The 22,777-nt window shown below is 53.3% G+C and overlaps 7 protein-coding genes across 7 annotated transcripts; 4 read left to right on the top strand and 3 right to left on the bottom strand.

Annotated features, from left to right (window-relative positions):
* Positions 1–2,026: 2,026 nt before the first annotated feature.
* On the top strand, positions 2,027–5,513 carry BDP81DRAFT_305832 (sterol-sensing domain of SREBP cleavage-activation-domain-containing protein; the record flags this gene model as incomplete). Its single annotated transcript, XM_060583211.1, has 2 exons — positions 2,027–2,058; positions 2,153–5,513. The coding sequence occupies 2 exons, from the start codon at positions 2,027–2,029 to the stop codon at positions 5,511–5,513; spliced, it is 3,393 nt and encodes a 1,130-aa protein (XP_060451699.1).
* A 3,550-nt stretch (positions 5,514–9,063) lies between these two features.
* BDP81DRAFT_413109 (uncharacterized protein) lies at positions 9,064–9,646 on the bottom strand. The gene has a single exon (XM_060589271.1). The coding sequence runs from the start codon at positions 9,353–9,355 to the stop codon at positions 9,095–9,097; it is 261 nt and encodes an 86-aa protein (XP_060451698.1). The 5' UTR covers positions 9,356–9,646; the 3' UTR covers positions 9,064–9,094.
* BDP81DRAFT_7660 (uncharacterized protein) lies at positions 9,579–10,414 on the bottom strand. Its single transcript, XM_060596256.1, has one exon. The coding sequence runs from the start codon at positions 10,325–10,327 to the stop codon at positions 9,803–9,805; it is 525 nt and encodes a 174-aa protein (XP_060451697.1). The 5' UTR covers positions 10,328–10,414; the 3' UTR covers positions 9,579–9,802.
* A 3,837-nt stretch (positions 10,415–14,251) lies between these two features.
* On the top strand, positions 14,252–15,555 carry BDP81DRAFT_7641 (14-3-3 domain-containing protein). The gene has a single exon (XM_060596253.1). It carries the CDS (start codon positions 14,613–14,615, stop codon positions 15,537–15,539), a length of 927 nt encoding a protein of 308 aa, XP_060451696.1. The 5' UTR covers positions 14,252–14,612; the 3' UTR covers positions 15,540–15,555.
* Positions 15,556–16,678: 1,123 nt separating this feature from the next.
* BDP81DRAFT_401689 (uncharacterized protein) lies at positions 16,679–18,166 on the bottom strand (the record flags this gene model as incomplete). The annotated part of the gene is made up of 1 exon (XM_060588817.1): positions 16,679–18,166. The coding sequence occupies one exon, from the start codon at positions 18,164–18,166 to the stop codon at positions 16,679–16,681; it is 1,488 nt and encodes a 495-aa protein (XP_060451695.1).
* A 1,508-nt stretch (positions 18,167–19,674) lies between these two features.
* On the top strand, positions 19,675–20,887 carry BDP81DRAFT_413103 (glutamyl-tRNA synthetase). Its single transcript, XM_060589270.1, has 2 exons — positions 19,675–20,037; positions 20,202–20,887. The coding sequence occupies exons 1-2, from the start codon at positions 19,820–19,822 to the stop codon at positions 20,608–20,610; spliced, it is 627 nt and encodes a 208-aa protein (XP_060451694.1). The 5' UTR covers positions 19,675–19,819; the 3' UTR covers positions 20,611–20,887.
* Positions 20,888–21,106: 219 nt separating this feature from the next.
* On the top strand, positions 21,107–22,722 carry BDP81DRAFT_444348 (FMN-dependent dehydrogenase; the record flags this gene model as incomplete). The annotated part of the gene is made up of 2 exons (XM_060591827.1): positions 21,107–22,469; positions 22,559–22,722. 2 exons carry the CDS (start codon positions 21,107–21,109, stop codon positions 22,720–22,722), a joined length of 1,527 nt encoding a protein of 508 aa, XP_060451693.1.
* Positions 22,723–22,777: the final 55 nt, after the last annotated feature.

Raw genomic sequence — 22,777 nt, 5'->3', positions numbered from 1 at the left:
GCACTAGGTGCCGACACACCGATGCACACCTCGACAGCTGGTGCGGTCTTCCTTGAGAGAAACCGTTTGACGTGTTGCTTCTTTGACGCAGGCAGGGCATTGTTGGTTGGTCGACCTACGGATACCCGTGGTAGTCGATCACTAGTGGCCCTCATCCTCCTGCTTCTGTTGCAATGGGAGAACTTCTTCTCTGTTGTTGGGTTGTCTCACCATCCAAAGACGTGCAGACGTCAGCGCTGGTACCCAGCTCAAGGGGGGGGGGGGGGGGGGGGGTCAGGTTTTAGTGGGACGATCCCCCTATCAGACACCCCAGAGCTGGAGCAGGGACGGTCTCCAGCTTGGCAGTGACGCCAAAACGCCCCTGGCTTGCCCCCCCCCCCCTTACGCTGGTACGCAGTATGAGGTCTATGGCTTTTCTTCGCCTTTCCTGCTTGCGAGTTGCAAGTACCAAACAAGTCGTTACAGTCTCTTCCAGGTCTCAGAGACACACTTCAAGTACCGAAACATCAGGGCGAGCAGAGTCATCGATTCCATTGTCGCTCTCTTGCCCCCCCTTCCCCCAGACTCAAGTGCGTCTACGGTTACTTCATTCTTCGACCCTGCAGGTCGCATTCTGAATCTCAGGTTGAGGACGTCTCCGTCGCGCGTTACAGGGGTCGGAGGAGCCCATGTTCCACTAAGTTTTCCTGTCCACCTCACATTGTAGGGAAAGTCGTCCCATGTTCCCCGACAGATGCTGCCACCAAGCCACCACCATCGGCAGGTTCCATGGTTCCACCTCTCCCCCAAAAGATACCTGCCCAGTACCGTCTGCCGGTCCAGGTACCTGATCCTGAGTCCTGAGGTGGCCACTACTTGTGCCAAGCAACCACTTCAAGGCTCAAGGTGCAAGGTGAGGGGAGCGCATACACGGTTCCTTAGAGGGCCGCTCTGAGATTCTAGCGCGGTACTGCACGGTACGGACACACACGCCTACCTAGTCCAAGGAACCTTAGCTGTGCCTCACACCTCGCACCTTACCTTACGGGATACCTTACTTGACATTGGATCGCACCTTTCCCGGTCCATCTGGTGGTGTTGCTAGTCCTGTCTCTGTTCACCTCTCTCCCAGCTTACCACTTACCACCACCACCACCAACAACAACCCGATCGATCACATCGCCGTACCTTAAACTCCCACCACCTGCACAGAGGGTACTCGATCATTTCCGAACAACTGCCCTTCCTTTCTTCTCTCCACGCTGGGGTCTCTCAGAAAGGTTTTGATTTGTCTTGGCCGCATACTATTTCTCCGCATCCCTCTCGTTTCGACCAAGATTGCATGCACCACACCACCCACCACCACATCGCGCCGCACTGCAATCCCATTGAACCACCCATCCACTCACACCGAAGCAGCGACTACAGTCGGTCCTCCGGTGAACATCAACCAGTCGACTCCCAACCCAACTGATCCGCCCCTCCGTCCTGCATCTAACACAATCTTTCACAACGTCTTCTAAGCCTTCGCCCAGGACCAGCGCGACACTAACAATTAGTCTTGTCCTGGCGTTCTTTTTGGCCCCGTCGCAGCTGCCCGCCGCCGTCGTTCCATTATTACACACCTCGACCGACACGCGATCGACCGACCAACGTGGGACCCGACTGACCACGTCCTGTCCCCGTCCGCTTCCACACAACCTCTACACCAGTCGCCCGCATCCCTCCTCCACTAGAGGACCCTATTGTTTGCAAAAGCTTCCTTCATCCTTCTCCCTCGCGTCGAGAATACTCTCCGAACCAACGATCCCCCGGTCGCACCGCATGTTCGATTCCTTTGGCCGCCACACCTGAACCGTCAGTGTCGAGTCGAATCATGAGGAGGACCACTTTCACTTGCAGACCGACAACAACATTGCTATCCTCTACAGTTTAACACTGAATGGATCACAAACTCAACTAAGCAGCTTCTGCAACTCTGCAAATTCAACTCCCAATTCTTATGCTGCTGCAGTCGCTGCAAGTCTACTTGCAACCGTCGCCGCAGATGATTTGGTATCTCTTGTATCCTTTGCGAGGGTATGCAATCCCTCTCTTTTCTCCGACCCAGGCTGGTGCCACTCATCATGCATCAGCCCCATTGTAATGCATGTCCTGACTGACCTGCCTTCAGAACGACGGAAGCTCCAGCCCTTGCCACGAACCATCCTCTCCGCCGAGCCTTTGCGCGATACGGTCGATATGCCGCGAGACACGTAGTCACGACTCTCATCATCTCTGTCACCGTCGCCGCGATCCTTATATACCCCTTCCCGTTCCTCTACACCTCAGATCTGAGCAATGGCGCCTCCAACTTGCCCCATCATGTGTGGACTGCTGCGCAGCCGCTCAAGGAGAACAGCACCGAATCCGACGTCATAATGCGATCCATATGGGTTCACGGCAGCTATATGAAAGCATTGGACCGCGACGTACTGCTAGGCGCGCTTGAATTGCAGGATGAGCTGCTGGGTCCCACCAAAGATTTCAGCCCACGGCGGCCCGTAACGTCCCTCCGGGCCCACGATCCGTATGCAGATCTTGCCCCTCGAGACCGGGATGCATTCCACGTCGTCAATGGCCTCACCAACCAGTCGTGGTTCTTCTCTTCGCCACTTCAGTACTGGGCCTGCTCCAATGATCGCATAGCTTCCGATTCAGACATAATATCAACCGTCAATGCGCGGAAGACACAACCGACCTCAGTCAATGTCACTCTACGACACTCAATCGTCTTTAGCGGCAAGCGCTTCGAAGATCGGAAACTTCTTGCCGCCGATGCCCTTGTCATCACATTGATCCACTTGCGCGATTCACCGGTCGGTCGCCAGTGGGAGAGAAAGGCCGAAGCGCTCGCGAATCGGATGAAGGACAAGTGGACAGCCTACCCAGCCGACGGGAGAAGCATGTCGAGCCAGCTGTACGAATTTCAATTCATGCCCATTTCCGTGCAAGACACAGTAATTCTGGCGTTGGCATACGGCCTAGTCGCAATTTATTTTCTGTACAGCCTCTCCAAGCTGAGGCGGGTCAAATCCAAGTTCGGCCTGATAGTTACAGTCTTTGTCCAGATTGTCGTATCTATCATGTCGAGCTTTACAGTCTGTGCCGTTTTCCGGGTGGACTTGTCCGGAATTCCGCAAGCGGCATATCCGGTCGTGGTTCTCTCCATGAGCCTCGAAAACATATTCAGACTTATCAACGCCGTCATCTTGACTCCCTCGGAGAACAGCACGAGTAGTCGAATTAGCCGTGCGTTTGGAGAAACAGCACATGTTGCGCTAGCCAGTTCGGCACAAAACGTACTCATTCTATGGGGACTGTCCAAACTGGTCTCACCGGGCGTATCCGCCTTTTGCACATTTGTGGCCGTTGCTATTGTGTTTGACTTCTTTTACTCATCAACCTTTTTCTTGGCGGTTCTCAGTGTCGATGTGCGACGCACAGAACTCAGTGACGCGCTTGCCAAAGCATCACTGAAGAACAAGAGGTACGGGCAGGAGCAGCAGCCAGCGAATAGGAGCTGCTTCGAGGCAATGCTGCAGGGCAAGATTGCCCTGTCCACGCGTATCGCAGGCACTGTCATCATGATCACGTTCGTCTTGATTGTCCAGTGGCATTTTTACGAGAATGACACTTTCGTCCGGCTGGCGCGCGGAATTTTCAGGATCTCCAGAGACACAGTCAGCTTCAGCCAACCGAAGAACTCTATGCTTCTCGACATTCACCAGGCACGAAGCCCAACATCTTGGCTTCGGCTTCAAGACCACGAAAGCGCTCGCGAGGTTATCAACGTCATCAAGCCCAGATCCCACAGTTACATCGCTCGGGTATATGACCCTCTAGTATTCGTCCTTAAGGGTGCGGATCGGACACCCGTAATGCCCGAGCGTCCACTACTCCCGGCTCTCTACGACTTCATCGATCATCACCTGAAGCACTTTCTCGTCACTGTGCTATTCATTCTATCTGCCGTCCGTCTTCTCATGAATTACCTACTATGGGGAGACGATGCTGAGTCGAGACGCAATGACGACATGGGAGATCAACCCCTTTTGGCTATTGAATCTCTACCCGAGGCCCATTCCCTGGACATCGCTCTCATGTCTTCGTCATACGACGGGCACATTATTTCCGTCGGTCTGGACCGCTCGATTCGTGTTTGGGACGTCAGATCTGGCGTCAGAGACTACTCGCTAGCCGACATCGAAGCACCCCCCGAAGACCCATTTCCGGTGTTGGCAGTTGCTACTGACAAGAAGTCTAGCTGGTTAGCCTTGCTGTCTTCTCACAAGGTTTTCCTATGGAACTTGGTTGAGCATCGATGGAGTCAGCCGATCCCGGTTGATCTGAAAAATCAGAGGCCTGAGAAGCCTGAGGGATTCTTCTTCGGTACGCCGACTTTTGACTTCTCAAGCCCACTCGTCATTGTGCGACGAAACGGAACAATGATACAGATCATTCCCGGTCAAAATGAGCCGATGGAATTCTCCATCTGCAAGAGCTCTTTGGTCTCGGTTCGCCCACTGGTACAGAAGATCGCCCCCGGTGGCACTTCGCAACTGTCTATCCTGACAGCGTCGAGAAAAGGCTGTATACATGTTGCGACACAGCAGCGGGACGACTCGTGGATCTCACAGAGTCTCGACGTGCACACAGCCGAAGACCGCGGGGCATCCCAGGTAGTGGCACTGTCGGCACTGGGTTCGTTCCTTGTGGCTAGGTCTCGCACAGTTGATCTTGTCGATGCAAAAACGAAGGCGCTGCTTCACACCTTTGAGACGGATTCGATTCAGCCGCGGTCCTTGAGATGTTTTCACTCGTCGCGAAGAAAACCTCAATGTGGTTCAATCGGACTTGTGTCATTCGGTATCGCATACACCCATGCGGAGAAAGGCGACTGCGTCATTCACACCTTCACACCCAAAGAAGAGGGCAACGTTATTTGCTTCCGCAATACGAGTTCACCGCCCAGTCGCAGCTGTAGTGCATGGGCCGAGACAATCGAGTCGAAGCGGGAGATCAGCAATCCGGGGACATGGGAAGCTCTGCCAAATGGGTTCCTCGTGGGTGTCCGGAGAGAAGTGTACGATAGCGGGTCGAGCAGTGGCGAGTCGTCTCCGACAACAACCGGAGGTCTCCGTCACAGGATGTATCAACGATTAGAGAAGCGACCGAGCAGATCGCAGGACAATTGGGAGGTCTGGGTGGCTTCAGAACTGGGGCGGGAGGAAATCTACGAAACCAGGCCACTCCATGAAGAGTACGAGATAGGCTCGCATCTCATCATTCCGGACCTGGGTCCCATCGTCAAGGTCGGCACGGCATCAGTGGCTGTTGCCTTCGGTAACATTATCAAACTGATCACGGTTGGACACCAGCATTTCGAGGACCTGGCCGAGAACGAGAACGGGGAGTCTCTGCACATTGGCAGCCGACGACGGAAACCGGCAGCTGTTACGCATGCCCGGATGAAGGTCCCGTCATGGATTTGAACTATAAGCGGGAGTCAAACTCGGGGCGGAGATTTTTGGATTGGAAGGCAATATCTTTTCTTCTTTTTATATACCCATGATCGACAAAAGGGAGTTGGGATTTTTCTATTTGCTATTACTTTGACATAGTTTCGAGATGATACCCCCATCATGGGGGTGAGGGGTGCCAGAATTTTAAGATTCCCCATTTCACTACATGCTAATGGTTCTTTTGTGACTGCTTCGTTGCGTTGGGGCTTCTTCTGCTGGACAGATCTAAGAGGTGAGAGCTATTACTTGTGAAATCTCAGGGCAATATTCCCAGGTTAGGAAGAGAGGGGATGTCTCTTAAGTGATATCTCGATTTCCGAGGTGATGCATGATCTACCCAGGCAAGGCAGATCAATACTTCAACCAGTCCCCCCCCATCCATCAACCACGGCTTTTTCTCATATCAAAGAGACTTCTCCCCTTTTCCTTTTTCAGTCGTGTCGCCTTGAGACGTGCAGAATCTGTGGCCCGTTGCACACAACCCAGGCGTGCTTGCTCCTCCAAGCCGCCGTCATGAACCACTCTGTTTCTCTCAACTACCACATACGACCATACCCATTGGAAAGCTCGGGATCCCGTCCGCTCTCCCATAGATAAGCCAATGAGGGCCGGATTAGTAGTTGGGTCGGTGACGACCAGCGAATACCTGGTGTTGTATGTTTTTTGAAGTTTTTGTGGGTGGTGGCTATCGTGATGTCTGGTTTTTTGGTGTTGTGGTGGAGTCGGTGAGGGTGTGGGGGTGGGGGTGTTGGTGGGGAAGTGGCGGGTTTTTTTGACGACGGTTGATGGTGGTTGGGGGTAAGGGATGGAGAGGACTGATGGTCAGGGTGTTGTAGCCGTATGTGTTGATTAAGGTCTTTCTTAGCTTTTGTCTTTGGGAAAGGGTGTCTCGTTGAATTTGGGGTTGGGGGTTGAGAAGCGGTGTTCGTGTTACTCTTACACGCAGCCGACTTATAAGCTCAAGGCCTGGCAGCAGCCTGTCTGACCTTGGCCATGTACTTCTCAATCATATATCTATAGCTGCGTGACTGTGGTATAAGGTGGCGATAGCCCTCGTCCCCTAGGTCAAATGATACGGGGCATATAATCAACAGTCAGTGGAAAGCGGAGCCGTATGGGGTTCTTTCTGTCATCTGGCAATTAAAACGGTCCCCTTTTGGTCAGGATACTTGTTGACTGTAGGGAATCTCGGAGGTAAGGAGGTGGATTCGATCATGACCATGGACCGACTATCCAAGATACCAACGTATCGGGCTGGCTGGGCGATACCGTATGTGGTCCCTTGGTGAAGAAGGGTGTCGACATGCTTCGGGAGCGGGGCGTTTGTTGAGTTGCCTGAAGTGTCTATTTACAGACTTCAAACTTATCACCATCTACTTGAGGATTTCCGTCAGCTCGAAGGTATTCATCTCAGAATACTAAATCACCGATGGAAGAATGTCAAAGAATAGTTCGCTCGTCCGTATGGTGAAGTTTAGGTTGTTATGTATGTTAAAATATATCAACTTGCAATGACAATAGCAATGCTTAAGGCACAGGCGAACGGGTTATTGTCTGGGTTAGTCACCCACAAGTAACCACAACTACCTACCCTAAGGCTGCCTCTGGGGAGTCTAGTATGTTTCCACAAGACACTCCTTTATATGAAGACTTCGAGTCACGTCTTGGGACACTTTCTGATAAAAGAAGGCCCAGTGCGAGGGGTCCGTCCCTATGAACCTTTTACTGATACCAGCTTGTCTTACGTCTCATTTGATTGAGTAGTTGCTCATATCGAGGGTCGTCGGCCTCCTGCTAAGTAAGGTATGGGGGGTGGGCATCCCTTTGCTCCTTCCTGGTCAGACTTCAGTTACCTGAGACAGGCAGGCTTTCGTGACGCTACCCTTGGGGAAGGCGCCATGGGGGAGGTATGCTGGGCATGTGAATCATCATCTGCCTACTTTATCTGGCATGAACCTAGATCTGGGAAGATTCTTCTGTGCTTTCCATAAAAGCTTTAGACGTAGTAGAGCCGAAAGAGCATGAGACGCATTTCACTTTGTAGACCTCCAAGACCGCTGATCTGGATGGAATGTTGAGAACACCTGCTTCTGCACTGGCTCTGGTACCGACTAGCATATCGCCGTCTGTCAATCGATGGTGTCAGCGTATAATGATCCCAATGTCATCCTACCATTGGCCGCTCGTCGTAACTCTCGGCGAAGGCTGGAGCAGGACAACCCACTTACGGACGTCTTGACGTCTGTGATAACGGTGTTGCCGTCTTTGGTCATATAGATACGGCTTTCTATACAGGAGAAACACCCAAGGGTATTTCCTTGACTTGGTCGAAGACGACTTCGTTTCCCTCACCAACAATAAGCAGAAGGGATCGGATGCCACAAGATCATCGATATGCTGACGTCCGAGCATGATTTCCCCCTTTTTCTGGCCTCTTCGTTGTTGTCCTGTTGATCCTTGGTAGGGGCAACTGAACGTTTTCCTTCCTGCTGATTGGCATATTTGGTAATGGCCTCGTCAAAAAGGTTATTGGGGACATCCATAATATCGCTACAAGCTTACGATATCTTGAGCATTTGCAGTATCTGTCACATATTCTTTCCTATCCCTCAGCATAAGTTTAAAAGCATTCGACATAGAATACTATAATGACGGCACCGAGCTGGCCGAGACCCTATTCACATGCAATAACTTTCCACTTGTGTCACAACACATCAGATTAAGCCGCAGGCAACGGCACATTGTGTTAGCAGATCGTCAAGAGATTAGATGGGACACTTTACCCGGACTCGGTGATTCTATTCCTCTCTCAAGACCGTAGAGTGAATATATAGACGTTGGCATCAAGTCAGCTGAAGTTCTCGCACCAGCGAAAGACCACGATTACTGTTGAACTTCGGAACGGACTCGAGATGGCTAGGCAAGGTCAGAACTGCGTCAACATCGGCATCATTTGTCAATGAATCTATAAAGTATCAATTATTATAGTCCTTAAAGCGGCCAGTCGCCATGTTGTGCATTCTACGTCTACGCATAGGAGACTGTGAAGGTCACCGCTTTTACACTTCCAGGATGGCGCATAGGTGGAGGTTTGGAAGAATTATAGGCACAGAACCATGACCGTCATATCGGAATACTAGTGCGTGGGTCTAAGCCTTTCGGGTTGTGAATCTGAATCTATCAAGTGGTGTTTCCCAGGAGAATGTATCCCGCGCTCTCAATCCTCTTCGTCTAGACTTCGTCTTAGTTGCTTGACCCCTTTCATCGCCTGCGATGTACCCATTCTGACCTCCTCTAAACTATTCACCTTTCATAACCTCTTGTTGACGCCGACTGCCATGACTCCAAAAATCCACAACAAAAACTGCCATGAAGCATCTTATCTCTAAAGACTCGAAACCCACTCTCAAATAAACGACCATGGAGTCGCCGGGAAACCAGTCCAACGGCGACGAACATCCACCACATCCTGCGCCATCCCAAGTCCACGACAAACCTTCTAGCTCACTGATACCGCGGCCTCCGGCACGGGTACTGATCAGGGAACCAGGTCAAGCACTCCTCGCAAGCGTCGTCGAGACCGATAGTCTGCCATACCTGCCTCTTGGCGCAGGGCTTCTGGATGAGGCTAGCGGGTTGGCAGAAGCGGGCGAACGTAAAGGAGAGGTGTTTGCACGTGAAGGCGTGGGCGTAGTATTGGCACATTTTGGGCTTGTGCTGTTGTGCTCGTGTTGGATGGGGAGGTTGTGATTGTGAATTAGTGATTTGGTTGCTTGATATTGCGAGAAAGTGAATATTGAAGTGTTGAGCATGAGTGGTTGAAACTTGGCGTATGGAGGAACAGCTTTGCTTGTTGATGGGTTCTCTCAGAGTAATGAGGCTTTGTGTTTGTCCAATTCCTAGGGAATGTATCTCGGCAACTGGTGATATATAGTTGCAGCTGAGAGACTTAAGCTCAGACTCGAACAGAGGTTGAGGCTCGCTCGTTGGTATCTTGAAAGGCGTGTAAGAAACGAATGTGATGATGTTGGGTCAATAACAAGATCCAAAAGATCTAAAGCACACCTGAGAAATACCGACCACAAGAGCACGAGCACGTATTTGTAGTTTCCCCTGTCTTGGAAACACATCATTGTCAAACATACCAACGTCAGTACAGTTTGCCTACGTCGGGCACCAAACCACAAGCTACGGCATCACCTCGACCCTACCAGACAACACCGTTTGAGAAGCTGTAGGAAGCCTCCTTCACCCTTACCCTACATGGCACTCGAGCCGAAGGCGAGGTACGACCAAAGACCAAAGAAAAAAAGGAGGAAACCCCAAACCGAAGCACCGAGATCTATCAAATCTCCTCTCCCAAGCAGGGCGCGGGTCCGCGGGTCGCCCGGAAGCTGCAGCATCCCGCTCCGGGAAAGCAAACGGTGGTTACCGCGGCCAGGAACCAGGAACGAAGCGATGCAGAGTCTCAAACGGAATCCTCTGTTCTCATTCGAGAATAACGAAGGACACACAAATGGGGGAAAGAATGCTTTGGGTCCGGTCACTATTCCATTCAGCTTCACATGTTGGTCGAAAAGACAACTGGCAAAGGGGTGTGTTGCACTGTCTGATGAATGCATCCACGTTCCAAAATGTGGTGCCCGACCAACGTCATGATGTCTCTCGTGCTGAATTTGAGGCAAGTCGACACGACCAAGGGGATCCATAACGGCTGGTCCATCTTCAACCTCGCCCGGCATCGAGGCTGTGATCGTAGCATATAGGGCTGCAGGCCCCATCATCTCAGGATCGTAGTGTAACGCAGTCGAGAAGCGAGTCCGACTCCGAGTGAGATGACGAGGTCGTACAGTCTGGTGGCGGAGTGCGCAACATTGGGGCTGGCAGAAAGTGCGACAGCCGCTCTCACCTGTGAATGACAACACATACAGAGAGGATGCGTTTGTACTGCGACCTCAATCAATCCGTTGGAGACATGTACAGAAGTTGGCAGGCCATGTCACAAGGCACGCCTGCACGTGTGGTTTTTGTCTGCACCAACTTACACATCCCAGGGCTCGCCACCCGAGAAAAGCTCCCATCACGTCTCTCGACAAAGCGGAGTGGAGGTGGACCCATGAAGAGACATGGAAGAAATCGTGATTCCAAAATGACATCGGTGACATACACAGTAGCCGTAAGAGCCTGGATGCCTATTCTTCACCGCCAGTCTTGGTACTGCCTGTTTGTTGCTGCTGCTGCTGCTGCTGCTGCTGCTCACTTCTGCAGTCGTTAGTTAGGCCGTGCTTCAGTATGTAAGCGGTATGTTGGGTTTCTTGTAGTCTCAAAGATCGAACGCCATTCAGTGAAGAATAAGCTGGTGAATTGAGAAGGAGGGGCGGCCGCATTGATCATGGCCAAGCGTGAGGTTGGTAATGGGCCATAGGCTTGTCAGATCCAGGGTCATTCTTCTCTTCACTATAATAATCCGGTTCATTGGCACTCGTGTGTTGGCGTGGCGTAACAGTGCGAGGTGTTCCTTGGAGCGCTGGGATTGGAATACGCGCAGTTGTCAGGCGCAGCGAGGCCATTGACTTATGCGCTGGCACCATTGAGGCCTCTGGGAGGCCGCACATGAGGTCGGCGAATCGCGACTGAGAGTAGGGGGAATCTTCAGACTTTGGACTTTGGTACAGTGAAAAAAAGAGGTGGCTGGGATGCCGAGAGTTGAGTCTCTCGCAAAAGGGACGTTTTCCCTGCTTTGAGAAGGCGCGCCGCGTCCCGTTGGTCAGATCAGAAGGCGATCAAGAGACGTTGGACGCTAACCCCAAGATAGACTAGAGTGAACCGGGTCGGGGCCACTACCAAACGCTGGTGGGTCGAATGAGCGGTACGTACCTCATTTGGGTGGAAACACCGTGGAGCACAACTTCACAAGTTATTCCACGACGGACGACTTGTGCCATTTAACCCACCCAGTCTTCCTCGTACAAGACGGCTTTGTGCAACATGGATCGGTGAATACACCACGATGTCCGAGCAGCATTTGTTTCGGGACGTGAGCTGGGTATTCTGAAACCCCCAGACTGTCCAGGGTGACAGTCGCACGGGCTATTTATTCGTTGCTGTTCGAGGGCGACGGGAAGGATACTCGAGTCTCACTCTCGACAGTCGACATCCGGCCACGTTGTGCGCCTTCGAGCCCCTTGCTTTGCCTTTGCCTGCGTATCTGTAGGGTGCATCAAACACTCTGGGCACGGCCAGAAGTAGGCTTGCGTGGGGAGCATACGACCAATATCAAGTCGCCAGCAGCGGGCCACCAGAGCGCATTACGCCTGTCTGTGTGGGCGCATGACGAAGTCTCAAAGCAACGCGAAAGACAGGTTCGGCGAAGTGAGGGAGGAAAAGCAAGCAAGACAGCGGCTCAAGCTGATTTGTGCGCATCAAGCGAGATGGCATCTCCCGTGTCTCAGCCCGGCGTGATATGATGATATGACGGGAATAGTGTGAGAAGATGCTTTGGAAGTAAGGATCGTGTCGCGTCAAGTTTGGCCGCCGTCGTCGCAACGATTGGGAGAAACTCCTATCTGTCTCAAGAACCGAAGAAGACAATGTCTGCGCATACTCGTAGTCATAGAGGGGTCCAGGCCAGCCGAGCAAGCTACTGGTGAGTGAAGAATACTCGAGAGTTGAGACCCCGCGGACCCTTGGGACGATTAGTTGGTTAGTCGGCTTGTCTCGGAGCGTGGTCCCGCGTGTCAGAAGGAAAGCGCGGCGCTATCGCGTCGTCGGCGTCAATTCAGATCATATAGCATCCTAGACCTAGGGTTCAGATGAACGGCGCTTGGTCCCGTAGCGCGGTCATGTGGAAAGCTTGGATGGCGAGTGACTGAAGAACGGAAGAAGCACGTCGCAATGCGTACAGTACTAACTAAGTATTGGTAGGATGAAGCGATGACTGAGGTGATATCAGCATTGCCGCTGTTTGTTCGGAGAGCGAGCTGGAAGAGGAAGATTGCCGATGGGTGGAAGAGAGGGCCGGTGGAGGCAAGGCAAGCAGCAAGAAAGTGACCAGGAAGGATTCCCGTCTTCGCTCCCACCTTGGTGGTGTGTCTGGCTCTTTCGGCTTTCCATGCTGGGGGCCTGGGGCAAGTGGACAAGTTCGCAATTGCAAGTGCTCATCTCACACCTGAGTTCAGAAGGGAAGCGGGTCGCAGGGATCCCCAACTTAGGTACCTTCCAGGGTACCTTAGCGCGGGCATCTTTTTACCCCCCGTGTCCCCGTCCAAGTTCGTGGGAAACGGTGCCTGTGCTTGGCTTACCTTACCTTACGGAGTACGGATACCTTGACTTGCACACTTGCAAGCCTTGTTACCAGGTTGTTTCCTGCCTCCGTCCAGTCCAGCTCCAGCTTTCACTTTCCAGCCCAAGCTCTATTAGCTCCAGTTCCAGTTCCAGTTCCAGTTCCAGCTCCAGGCAAGCTCTTCTTCTTTCTCTTTCTTTCTCACCACTTTGGCTGAATATTCGTCGTACCTACGAATACCTAGCTTTTCCAGCCCCAGCCTAAGCAATTGGAGGCTGATGTCACTTGCGCCCAATCCAACAACCGTCTTCGCACTCGATTCCACCGGGCCTCCCACATCAACCACTCTCGAGCCTTGACTCACACGGTGCGCGCGTCTTCCGAGGGGTGGACAACTCATCTTGCAGCATCTTGCCCCCCTCATCCAACCTACAATACCCGACTTCATTCGCTGCCTCTCGTCTCTGTACGACATCGCCCACGGCCGCTGTTGCTGCTCCCACTTCTCTCATCGCATAAGCACCCGACCCCTGGTGCTCAAAAACTCCATACTCAGACGTCCTATCGCGTAGCCGCCATTACCTGTACGGTACCTGTTGGGTGACTTCGTCATTTATCTGTACCAGTACCCTAGGAAGTGCCTCCATTCCCACCCGGCCTCGGCTCTCCAAGCTCTACACCACCTATCTTACGGCCAGACCGCGCAGGAGCTCTTGCAAAGGCCCACACTCGTTCATGCACAATACGACCGCACGCCCCAGTCCTCTGCGCCTTTGTCTGCAAGCTCTCCTTTAGGGCACATATAACCTGCAGCTACCTACATTACCTTACATTACATTACATCGCCTGAACCCGTCTCAAAACTTACCTGCATCGTTGCCATTCCTCGACTCGTCCTTAACCACTGTCGAGATGCCTTCATAGCCCGACATCCAACATCGTACCTCGTAACACCTCAATTCAACGACCGCGACTGCTGCCAGCCGCCTCATCTCGTCTGATTCGGTCCCGCCTGCTCCCACCAAGACGTTGACGGACCTTTGGCACTTGGTCCCGCCCCCGCAGCCACGCCTACGCTCACGCTCACGCCCGCTCTTCACCGCCTCCTACGCCGGCATTGCCCTCTGACACTCGTTTATTCTCCCAGGGATCGCCCTCGTAGCCCATCTGGTAGCTCACCTACGCCTGCTTTCCAAAGGCCTCTCGACGAAAACCCACCCAAGCACTGAGCGACGTCGTCATGCTATTTGCGAAAACGACCACTCAATCACCCATTTTCTCACTTGAGCCTCATCCTGCTCTCACTTGGATAATCGATTTCTGCGCCTAGCAAGTTGCCAATTGGTCGAACGGTCGGACTCCCTCACTTAATACTTGCTGTAATGTATTATACCTGTGAGTATCCATTTCTCCCAGATTACACTCAATGCGATCAACGCCCGTAGTCGCTGACAACCGGCATAACTCAGTCTCATTATCAGGCCAAAGATAAAAACGTCGTCGGCTTGTTCTGCTTCCCGAATATCATCTCACCATCGAGCATCTTGCAGCTCTCATAATTCTGGCGCATTCACTACTGCCCGCGACTCACTCCCGGCCATTGACGCCCTTCTACTGAGCAACTCTGATTCAGCGCCAAGAACGGCACTTAGTTATTTATTGGGAAACCTCCGGCCATTTCCAGTCAGATTCCTCACTTTGATTTGGCCACTTCTTCGACAAGTCTAGGGAAGCCGCGATACTAATCTTCGCCCTCTCACCGGCAGCACACGTGCGAGCCAGTCCCAATGGCTTCCTCCGAAGTGGACCAGAAGTTCCTCGGAAAATGGGCCAAAACCGTCGAAAACGATAATCCCCTCTTATCCTCAATGCTTTACAAGATCCTCGGACTCTCTCTAAGCCTCGCAGAGCAACTCGTCACAGCGAAGAAACAGCGCAGACCCGATGCCGCCCGCGCGCCCCAGTCCCTCGACCTCATTTTCCACATCATCTGGCTCTCAAGGGAGGGCCTAGTGATGCTCCAGCAATATGTGATTCCCATGGTGGGAAACCACACAGAACTCCGGGTATTGGCGTACAAGCTACGAGCATCCTTCTACCACATCTTCGTCCTGTTTCACAACAAACCTGCAGTGTCCACCATGGGCATCGCAACTCCAGACACAATGGCTGGATTAACCCCGCCAAGGTTGGACAAAGGCAAAGGGATCGCAAGAGAGGATTGGAACTCATCACAGGGCTCAATACAGCCTACGCATGCCCTTGAGGGCGGCCCAGTGAACCCTCCGCCGGGTTTCGCTCCTCGAAGCGGCTCCGACCAACCCGCCGCTTTCCTCGAGCCGCCGAGAGACTACCTCCCCGAAGCGCACAAGTACTTCAAGGAGGCGATTGCCCTAGCTGACCAACACCTCTGGGGATCCCACTCATTACGACTCTCTGTCAAGACGGAATACGCCGCGTTCCTCTACGAGTGTGTACACGACGCTGACGGGAGCCGGAAACTAGCCAAGGATGCCATATCCGAGGTCTACGAGGCGACCGAGGGCATGGATGACGACATGTTTTCTGATGCTTGCGAGCTGGTCACCGTCCTGGGCAAGATGATGAAGCGAGGGCTTGGGTCGAGCAACAACACTTTGACTAGAGGAACAAGCCCGACTCCGGCTGCACCTCCAGGATCGACAATGGCCCCTGGAATGGAGAATCCCATCTGAGTGGTCGGTCGCTTGGTTCAATGATGACCATTCTATGTTTTGGATGGGGCACACTCGATCTTACTCCATCTCCGGTCACGAGTTCCTCGGGGACACGTAGCTTGGTGGCGGTCGTCCGAGACTCCTGCTCCGACCAATGGCGAAAGCCACGCTCGGGTTGCGTATGACGACCTTTCTTTCCTGAAGACGGGTAACTCTTTCCCGAGCTTCATCGATGTATAAAAATTCAGCTCGACAGATTACCGCCACAGCGGAGTTGAGCAGGTCGAGGCGGGCATTCTCGATACTTTGAGCGCGCACAGCATCTCAAACGGCGCACTGGGCGGCATATAATATTACAGCAGACCCTTTCAACAGTTTCAAGGGCTGCTTACTTGTACTTATATCTTGGATACGGCAAGAACGGGAGGTGAATTGAAAATTAGGGGGTTCTTTCTACATGCGCTACGTATGATGGCTGTTTTTTTTTTTTTTGGTTGTAATAGTTGATCCTATTGATACCCCGTCCTCTGCGGTGGCTGCTGGTGGTAGTCTGTACTTTTTCTTTCTGTAGGACTTTCAAGACTTGGGCATTTCTATGCAAGTTGTATTCCATGGCAACTGAGATGCTTTGAGATCGAAACTCAGACCAATCACAAAATCATGAACAACATAGCGTGCAAAAAAGGTTAGCATCGAGTACGGAGTATCAACTGTGAATTTGGTTTCACTCTCTCTCATTCGGCTTAGCTTTGCTACGTTCTCGACGCCCCCCACCCCCAAATCCCTGCGAAGTAGCAGAAAGAAAAGAAAATGCAAAAGTTGGCTGGCTATGGTGAAGAATCCTTAGTCCTCGTGTAGTAAGGAACTACCTTGTTTACCCAGAGACAGCCCAAAACAAGAAAACAAAACGCAAATTATTCCCCCGTCTATTCCATTATCCCGAATCCCCAACCCCAATTCTTTTTGGTATCCCGTAGCCCATCCCATCCGTCTAAACCCAGATGTCCCAAATCAGATTCATGATCAAAGTCTTGTAGACGAAAAAGGGTGAGGCCGTAACCGTCGTCATCATCATTCGTCAGTCGTCACCCCTCGAGTCAGGCATCTCATAGGGGTCGCATCTCGCAAACAAGTGTAAGAAAAGAAAAAAAGGGGTATCAATCTTCGTCATCATCGACCAGAGCATCTTCAGGAGCGTCCCGACCCTCGTTAGGGTCCAACAGATCCTCGCTACCGGCCACCGAGGAAGCCCAACTCCGCACGCCAGCGGCCTTGCCTCGGTCCTCTTCGGCCTCGCACCTCGACTTGATCATGTGAAGCGGCACCATTCGGCCCGTGGCGTTGAAAAAGTTGGCCTGCATCTCGAGCCACTTTGTCGCCTCCCTCTTGGACACCACAGCCGCGAGCGTCGCGTCATCGCGGCGCTGCTGTCTGTCTGCCGGGCTGGGCGCTTGTCTATTGGCGGGAGGAGGAAGCGGCCTCTTTCTCTTATAAGATGCTGCCGGCGCGGGAGGGTAGAGTGCTGGGTGGACGTGACGGCGGATGTAGCGTTGCTGTCCGACAAGTTCGCGTTCGTATTTAGCTTGGGGATCGGCGTCGTTCTCGTCTGCGCTGGTAGCGGAGGACGTTGACTCGGAGGCCGAGGAGGTGTCGCGGAGGAGGTTGAACCGGTCTCGGTAGGATGAGCTCGGAGTCTCATCGTTGGAGTCTGAGGTAGCAGGCTTTGACGACGAGCTTTCTGACGGGGTAGGCTTGGAGGGTTTGCTTCTTTGTCTGGGCTCCTTGGGCTTGGGCTCAGATTTCTTCGCCTCTAGCTTCTTGCCCTCAGTGATCTTGACTTCCTTGGAAGGTTTCTGTGACTCTTTCGGCTTGTCATCGGCCTTGGGGGTCTCGTTGTTCTTCTGCTTCTGCTTCTCGGCTTTGCGCTCGGCCTTTCTCTCTGCCTTGGATTTGTACTTGTCGTCATCTGCCTTCTTTGCCTCGTCTTGGCTCACAGCGGTTTTGTCATCAGCCTCAGTATCGGCCTGAGATCCAGTTTGGATGGACTCTCCTCCGGATTCGGTCGAATTGGCAACGTTGATCTTCAACACGTGCCAGCGCTTTTTGACTTCGTTCTTGCCTCTGTTGATTGCGTTGCCGATGGAGGCCCAGCTCTCTCCACCCTCTTTCATACTGATTATGAGGGCATCCTCTGAGTCCGTCCACTCGCCTGCGCTTGATGATTGAGCGCCAGCAGAGGCATATCCGCTCTTTGAAGATGCATCGTCGGTTGTGCTCTTGTCTTCTGAGGCTGTCTCGCCAGAAGCTAACGACTCAGCCACCTCTGAACTGGCAGCTTCTGATGTGACTACAGAAGATGTTTCTGCTTCTGTAGCCACCTTACTTTCGGTATCTGCGGCCTTGCCCTTCTCGCTTGGCTTCGTCTTGAGGTCGACCTCCCTATCAGCAACGTCTGTACTGACCTCCGAACTCACAATGCTGGTTGACTCCCCAGATGTGGTTCGGTTGTCAGGCTCGGTGAGTTCCTCAACGTCAAGATCTCCAAACAGGTCGACAAGGGTCATGGCGTCATCGTCGGTCACTGCTGTAATGGAGGATGTGGCATCGTCAACCGCTACGGCGGCCTTGTTGTTAGCCTTGGTCATTGTGTAGGCATGAGTGTGTCAAGTCGTGAAGGATTTAAGAGGTGAAACTGGAATGTGTATCAGCAAAGCGAAGTGTAAATTTGAGAAGGGAAGTTTGGCTGGAACTGTAGCTCACTTTTCAAGTTTGGTCTGCCTGTAATTACCCTGAATACCAAAAAGATGTGAGATCGGCAGTCGTTGCTTCCGTTCCAGGAATTACTGCAATCGTCCAATCTGCGATATTCAATCCGCCGAGAGTGACAGTTGCCGATTGTATTCAGAAGACGCGTTGATTGATGCTGCACTTGGAGTTCTTGCTTGTGAGATTGGTCGGGCGCCGTCGATGGGCTTGGTTCTGATATTGATGAGTGAGTTGTAGGTAAGCCCCTACTTTGTGATTGATGTTGGAGAACGATGGTGAGGTTGTTGTGTTCTATTGATAGATTTATCAATGAGAGTGCCAGCTGAGAATTCGCACTTGGCGATGGTCACAAAGTCGTTCTTTGTGAGAAGTTTGGTGTGTAGTTGGAAGAAAGAATAGAGGATCAGGTGGATGGTTGACCTTGCCGATGGCTGAGGCAGGTGAAATTGGCAAAGGAGGCAGGAGCCAGTAGTCACAGGGCTAGAAATCAGGAAGCTACGATTTCACCCAAGCAGGAAGGAACAACGTTTCGTCATTCTTTCCCAGCTAGACAGGCATATCCTACGATTGAATCAATTCTGTAAGGTAGGTAAAAACCAGAAAAGAAGAGAAAAAATCTGCTTGTGGCTATGGTGAGCACGAACACGGAAATAAAAACGTGAAGCTGGCTTTGACAGCCAAGATGGGGCAGGCGGCAGAGGACCTCCTTGAAAGCTATTAATACGGCTTCATCAGACTGCCAAAGTGTCAAATTTCAGCTTGAGCGGTTAAATGGGGCGGACCAATCAACGAGCATGAATCATACGGGAAGTGTGCGTATGCAGCATCAATGATCAGACATCACATCAGTCATGGTGGGACGAAGGGACGAAACGCCGCTGTTCGGGGTCCCTAAGGTTCTCGCCAGTGCAAGTTCCATGCCCCCCCCCCCTCGCTGGATCTTAAAGTATCCTCCGGTCTAGAACAGGCGAGACCGGGCGGCAGGGCGATCTGCCGGGTGCATGGCGTCAACGGGTTGACATGTAATGGGTCCCGTCGATCTACATGCTGAAAATAGGCGTTAATTGTGCGACGTGCTGAGTGTGATATTGATTGGGAAGTTTGGTAAGTTTGGTAGAGCTGTGGTCGGTCGTGTGGGGGAGGATTCGGAGGAGTGGGATGTGTGGGAAATATCAATGTGATGTTAACGACAAGGTCCGGGGATTGGTCCACGGCGCTGAGCCTCTGATGCAGGTCCGGCACCTAATAAGGTACCTTACTTTAAGGTACGGAGTAGATGTGTATATACATGAGTGACGGCCAATCATGCCCCCGGGCTTACTCATCGTCCTGAACCCGCCGTCGGTGGTTGCATTTCGGTCTCTGAAAGACTGAAAGGGGCGACTAGCGGCTTTCTCTCTCACTGGCCAAGAAGTTCTCGCAAGGCCTGAAACAGCAACCAACTCTTCTCTCACCAGCGACGGCCGTACAAACTCACTCATCCCAACACCCGCCATATCTCGTATCCCGCATCCCACATCGCACACGCCAAAATGGCAGCGTCGTCTTCACTGCCCGATCTGCCACCCAATTACCTCAAGGCCCTTGAGCTGATCGACGAGGCCCACAAGCAAGACCCCAGACCATCGTCCGTTGAGTCGGTGCCTTTTGAGCTTCACTATGCCCAGAAGATGACCCGCTGGCTCGCCGTGAGGTGTCCGGCGGCGCCTCCGGTTCTACAACTGGCCTGCCGAGCCCAGCATTTCAGGAGGTAACATTCGCAATTAAGCAATTTTTCCCTTTTTTAACACAAGCAATTACAAGCATCGCGATGTGCATGTCAAGCATATCATATCATGGCGATGAATAAGGATACCCCCCTCCCTAGTAATTCACCGGCCTCACTTTCTGACTCACCTGATTTGCAACCCGTAGATGGGAGATTCCCCGCAACACGTACCCAATGACCCGTCCGGGCTACCTCACCTGGCGCGCGAAGCTCAAGTCCCAAGCCGCCGCCCAGGTGGCTGAGCTCCTCACCTCGTCGTCCGCCATCCAGCCCGCGATTCCCCAGGAGGACGTCGACCGCGTGGCGGCGCTCATCCGCAAGGAGAACCTCAGCAAGGACGACGAGACGCAGGTCCTCGAGGACGTGGCGTGTCTCGTCTTCCTTGACGATCACTTTGACGACTTTGAGAGCAAGGAGGAGGTTGATGAAGGCAAGATTATTGGCATCTTGCGCAAGACGTGGGCCAAGATGAGCGAGGAGGGACACGCGCTGGCATTGAAAATGAACCACAGCGAGAGGGCTTTGAGTCTCATTGGGAAGGCCTTGGCGGGGTGATGTCGCGCGAGATTCATATGAGAGGTTTTGGAGGGGTAGATTCCACATGAAAAAGAAATAAAAATAATTCCTCTCCCACCATGAGACCATGACTGGACCCCACGACCCAATGCGATATCGGTGATTTACAGTGATGACGACCTCTGTATCCGTGCATTTTTAGCGAGCGAGAAAATCCCCCATGGCCCTGGGGGGGCAATCCACCCCCGCCTGCATGGGGGGCGGCCATCATCCATGGGCAATTGCCAGAGTTGCATCAAAAGGGAAACCCGGGGAGGACGGCACGCTGCAGCCCCACCGCCCCGAGCGACGCTCTCGGCGCAATACCGCCCGAAATCGACTACCCCCTTCGGTGCCGGGACATGTCAGACTACGCCTTGGCGCCCGGCCCGCGACGACATACAAAGACGGTGATTCAAGACTACACCTCCCAATATCATCCCTCCTTCTCACGCCCTGCTTCTAACCATTTTACGTGTGCCCTCCTGATAAGAATATGCCCCCTCTTACACTGACGCCCGCCGAGGTATCAAAACACAACCGCCTCGACGATCTCTGGCTCGCCATCGACGGCGCCGTGTACGATTTCACAGAGTTTGTTCGCGAGCACCCAGGCGGCATCGCCGTGATCCTCAAGTGCGCAGGCAAAGACGCAACAGAGGTCTACTCTGAAGTCCACGGGCCTAACCTGGTCAAATCGACCATACCCACCTCGCACCACAAGGGCGTATTACCACCAGGAGCCATCATGGCCAAGCCTCAACCTCACAAGTGGCCGCAGCAGCAAGATCCATCTCACAAGCAAAACAGCCAAACACCATCACCACCAACCATCCCCTCCAAACCACCCCTCACCACCCTCATAAGCGCCCACGACTTCGAATCCGCAGCCTCCACCTCCCTCTCCCCCAAAGCCTGGGCCTTCGTCTCCTCCGCCGCGACAGACCTCCACACAAAAACCCGCAACGCATCCCTCTACTCCCGCATCACCCTCCGCCCCCGCGTCCTCGTCGACGTCGCCGCCGTCACCACCGCAACAACGATGCTCTCCCACCCGATGCGGTCCCCCATCTTCTGCCCCCCCACCGCAATGGCCCGCCTCGTCCACCCAGACGGCGAAAAGGAACTCGGCCGCGCCTGCAAATCCGCCGGCGTCCCGCAGTGCGTCTCCGTCTCCGCCTCCTTCCCGCTCGAGGACATCCTCGCCGCCCAGCGCGAGCACGAACCCACAACCCCTTACGACGTGCCCGTCTTCTTCCAGCTCTACGTCGACAAGAACCGCGCCAACTCGGAACGCTTACTCCGCTCCGCCCAGGCCCAGGGCGTGAAGGCCCTTTTTCTCACAATCGACGCCCCGATCCCGGGCAAACGCGAGGCCGACGAGCGCGTGGCGTCCGACGAGTCCCTAGGCTCCCCCATCTCCGGCGCCCGCGCCGTCAACGACGCCAAAGGCGGCGCCCTGGGCCGCATCATGGGAAGCTACATCGACGCCTCGGTAAACTGGTCCGACATCGCCTGGCTGCGCCGCACCGTTCCTGGCCTGCCCATCGTCCTCAAGGGCGTGCAGACGTGGATGGACGCCGAGCTGGCCGTCGAGGCCGGCGTGGAGGCTATTGTCCTCTCCAACCACGGTGGGCGGAGCCTCGACACGGCCCCCGCGACCATCATGGTGCTTTTGGAGTTGCAGAAGCATTGCCCGCACGTGTTTGACAGGGTCGAGGTGTATGTGGACGGCGGCATCTCGCGCGGGACGGATATTTTCAAGGCGTTGTGTCTTGGTGCCAAGGCCGTGGGTGTTGGTAGGGGGTTGTTGTACGGGCTTAATTATGGTGCCGAGGGCGTGGAACGGTACATTGAGAGTGAGTCTTGTTCTCGTCTCATATATGCCTGGACTTCCTGGGCGATGCATACTGTGCGAGAGATGACGAGAATGCTGACATTTTCCTAGTTCTGCGCGACGAACTGGAGACGACGATGAAAATGTGCGGCGTCACGAATCTAAATCAGGTCCATCCAGGTTTCCTCAATACCTTGGCCATTGACCACCTCGTCCCGGGACGTCAGGACAATCCCAACACACCCTGGCGCCGCGACATACACAGCAAGCTGTAAATTGGTACTGATTATACGAAAGAATGCACTAGTAGTGACATGTCTCACGGAATCT

Source organism: Colletotrichum phormii (assembly GCF_030913505.1).
Source record: "Colletotrichum phormii strain CBS 102054 chromosome Unknown BDP81scaffold_1, whole genome shotgun sequence".
NCBI lineage: Eukaryota > Fungi > Ascomycota > Sordariomycetes > Glomerellales > Glomerellaceae > Colletotrichum > Colletotrichum phormii.
This window is presented reverse-complemented; position numbering and strand designations above follow the sequence as displayed.

Bases quoted from the DNA above. Each gene is read 5' to 3' on its own strand.
- BDP81DRAFT_413103 (XM_060589270.1), top strand. From the start codon at position 19,820: ATGGCAGCGTCGTCTTCACTGCCCGATCTGCCACCCAATTACCTCAAG. The intron at 20,038-20,201 runs GTAACATTCGCA...TGCAACCCGTAG, and splicing joins CGAGCCCAGCATTTCAGGAG to ATGGGAGATTCCCCGCAACA.
- BDP81DRAFT_413109 (XM_060589271.1), bottom strand. From the start codon at position 9,355: ATGCTCAACACTTCAATATTCACTTTCTCGCAATATCAAGCAACCAAA.
- BDP81DRAFT_7641 (XM_060596253.1), top strand. From the start codon at position 14,613: ATGGCTTCCTCCGAAGTGGACCAGAAGTTCCTCGGAAAATGGGCCAAA.
- BDP81DRAFT_7660 (XM_060596256.1), bottom strand. From the start codon at position 10,327: ATGATGGGGCCTGCAGCCCTATATGCTACGATCACAGCCTCGATGCCG.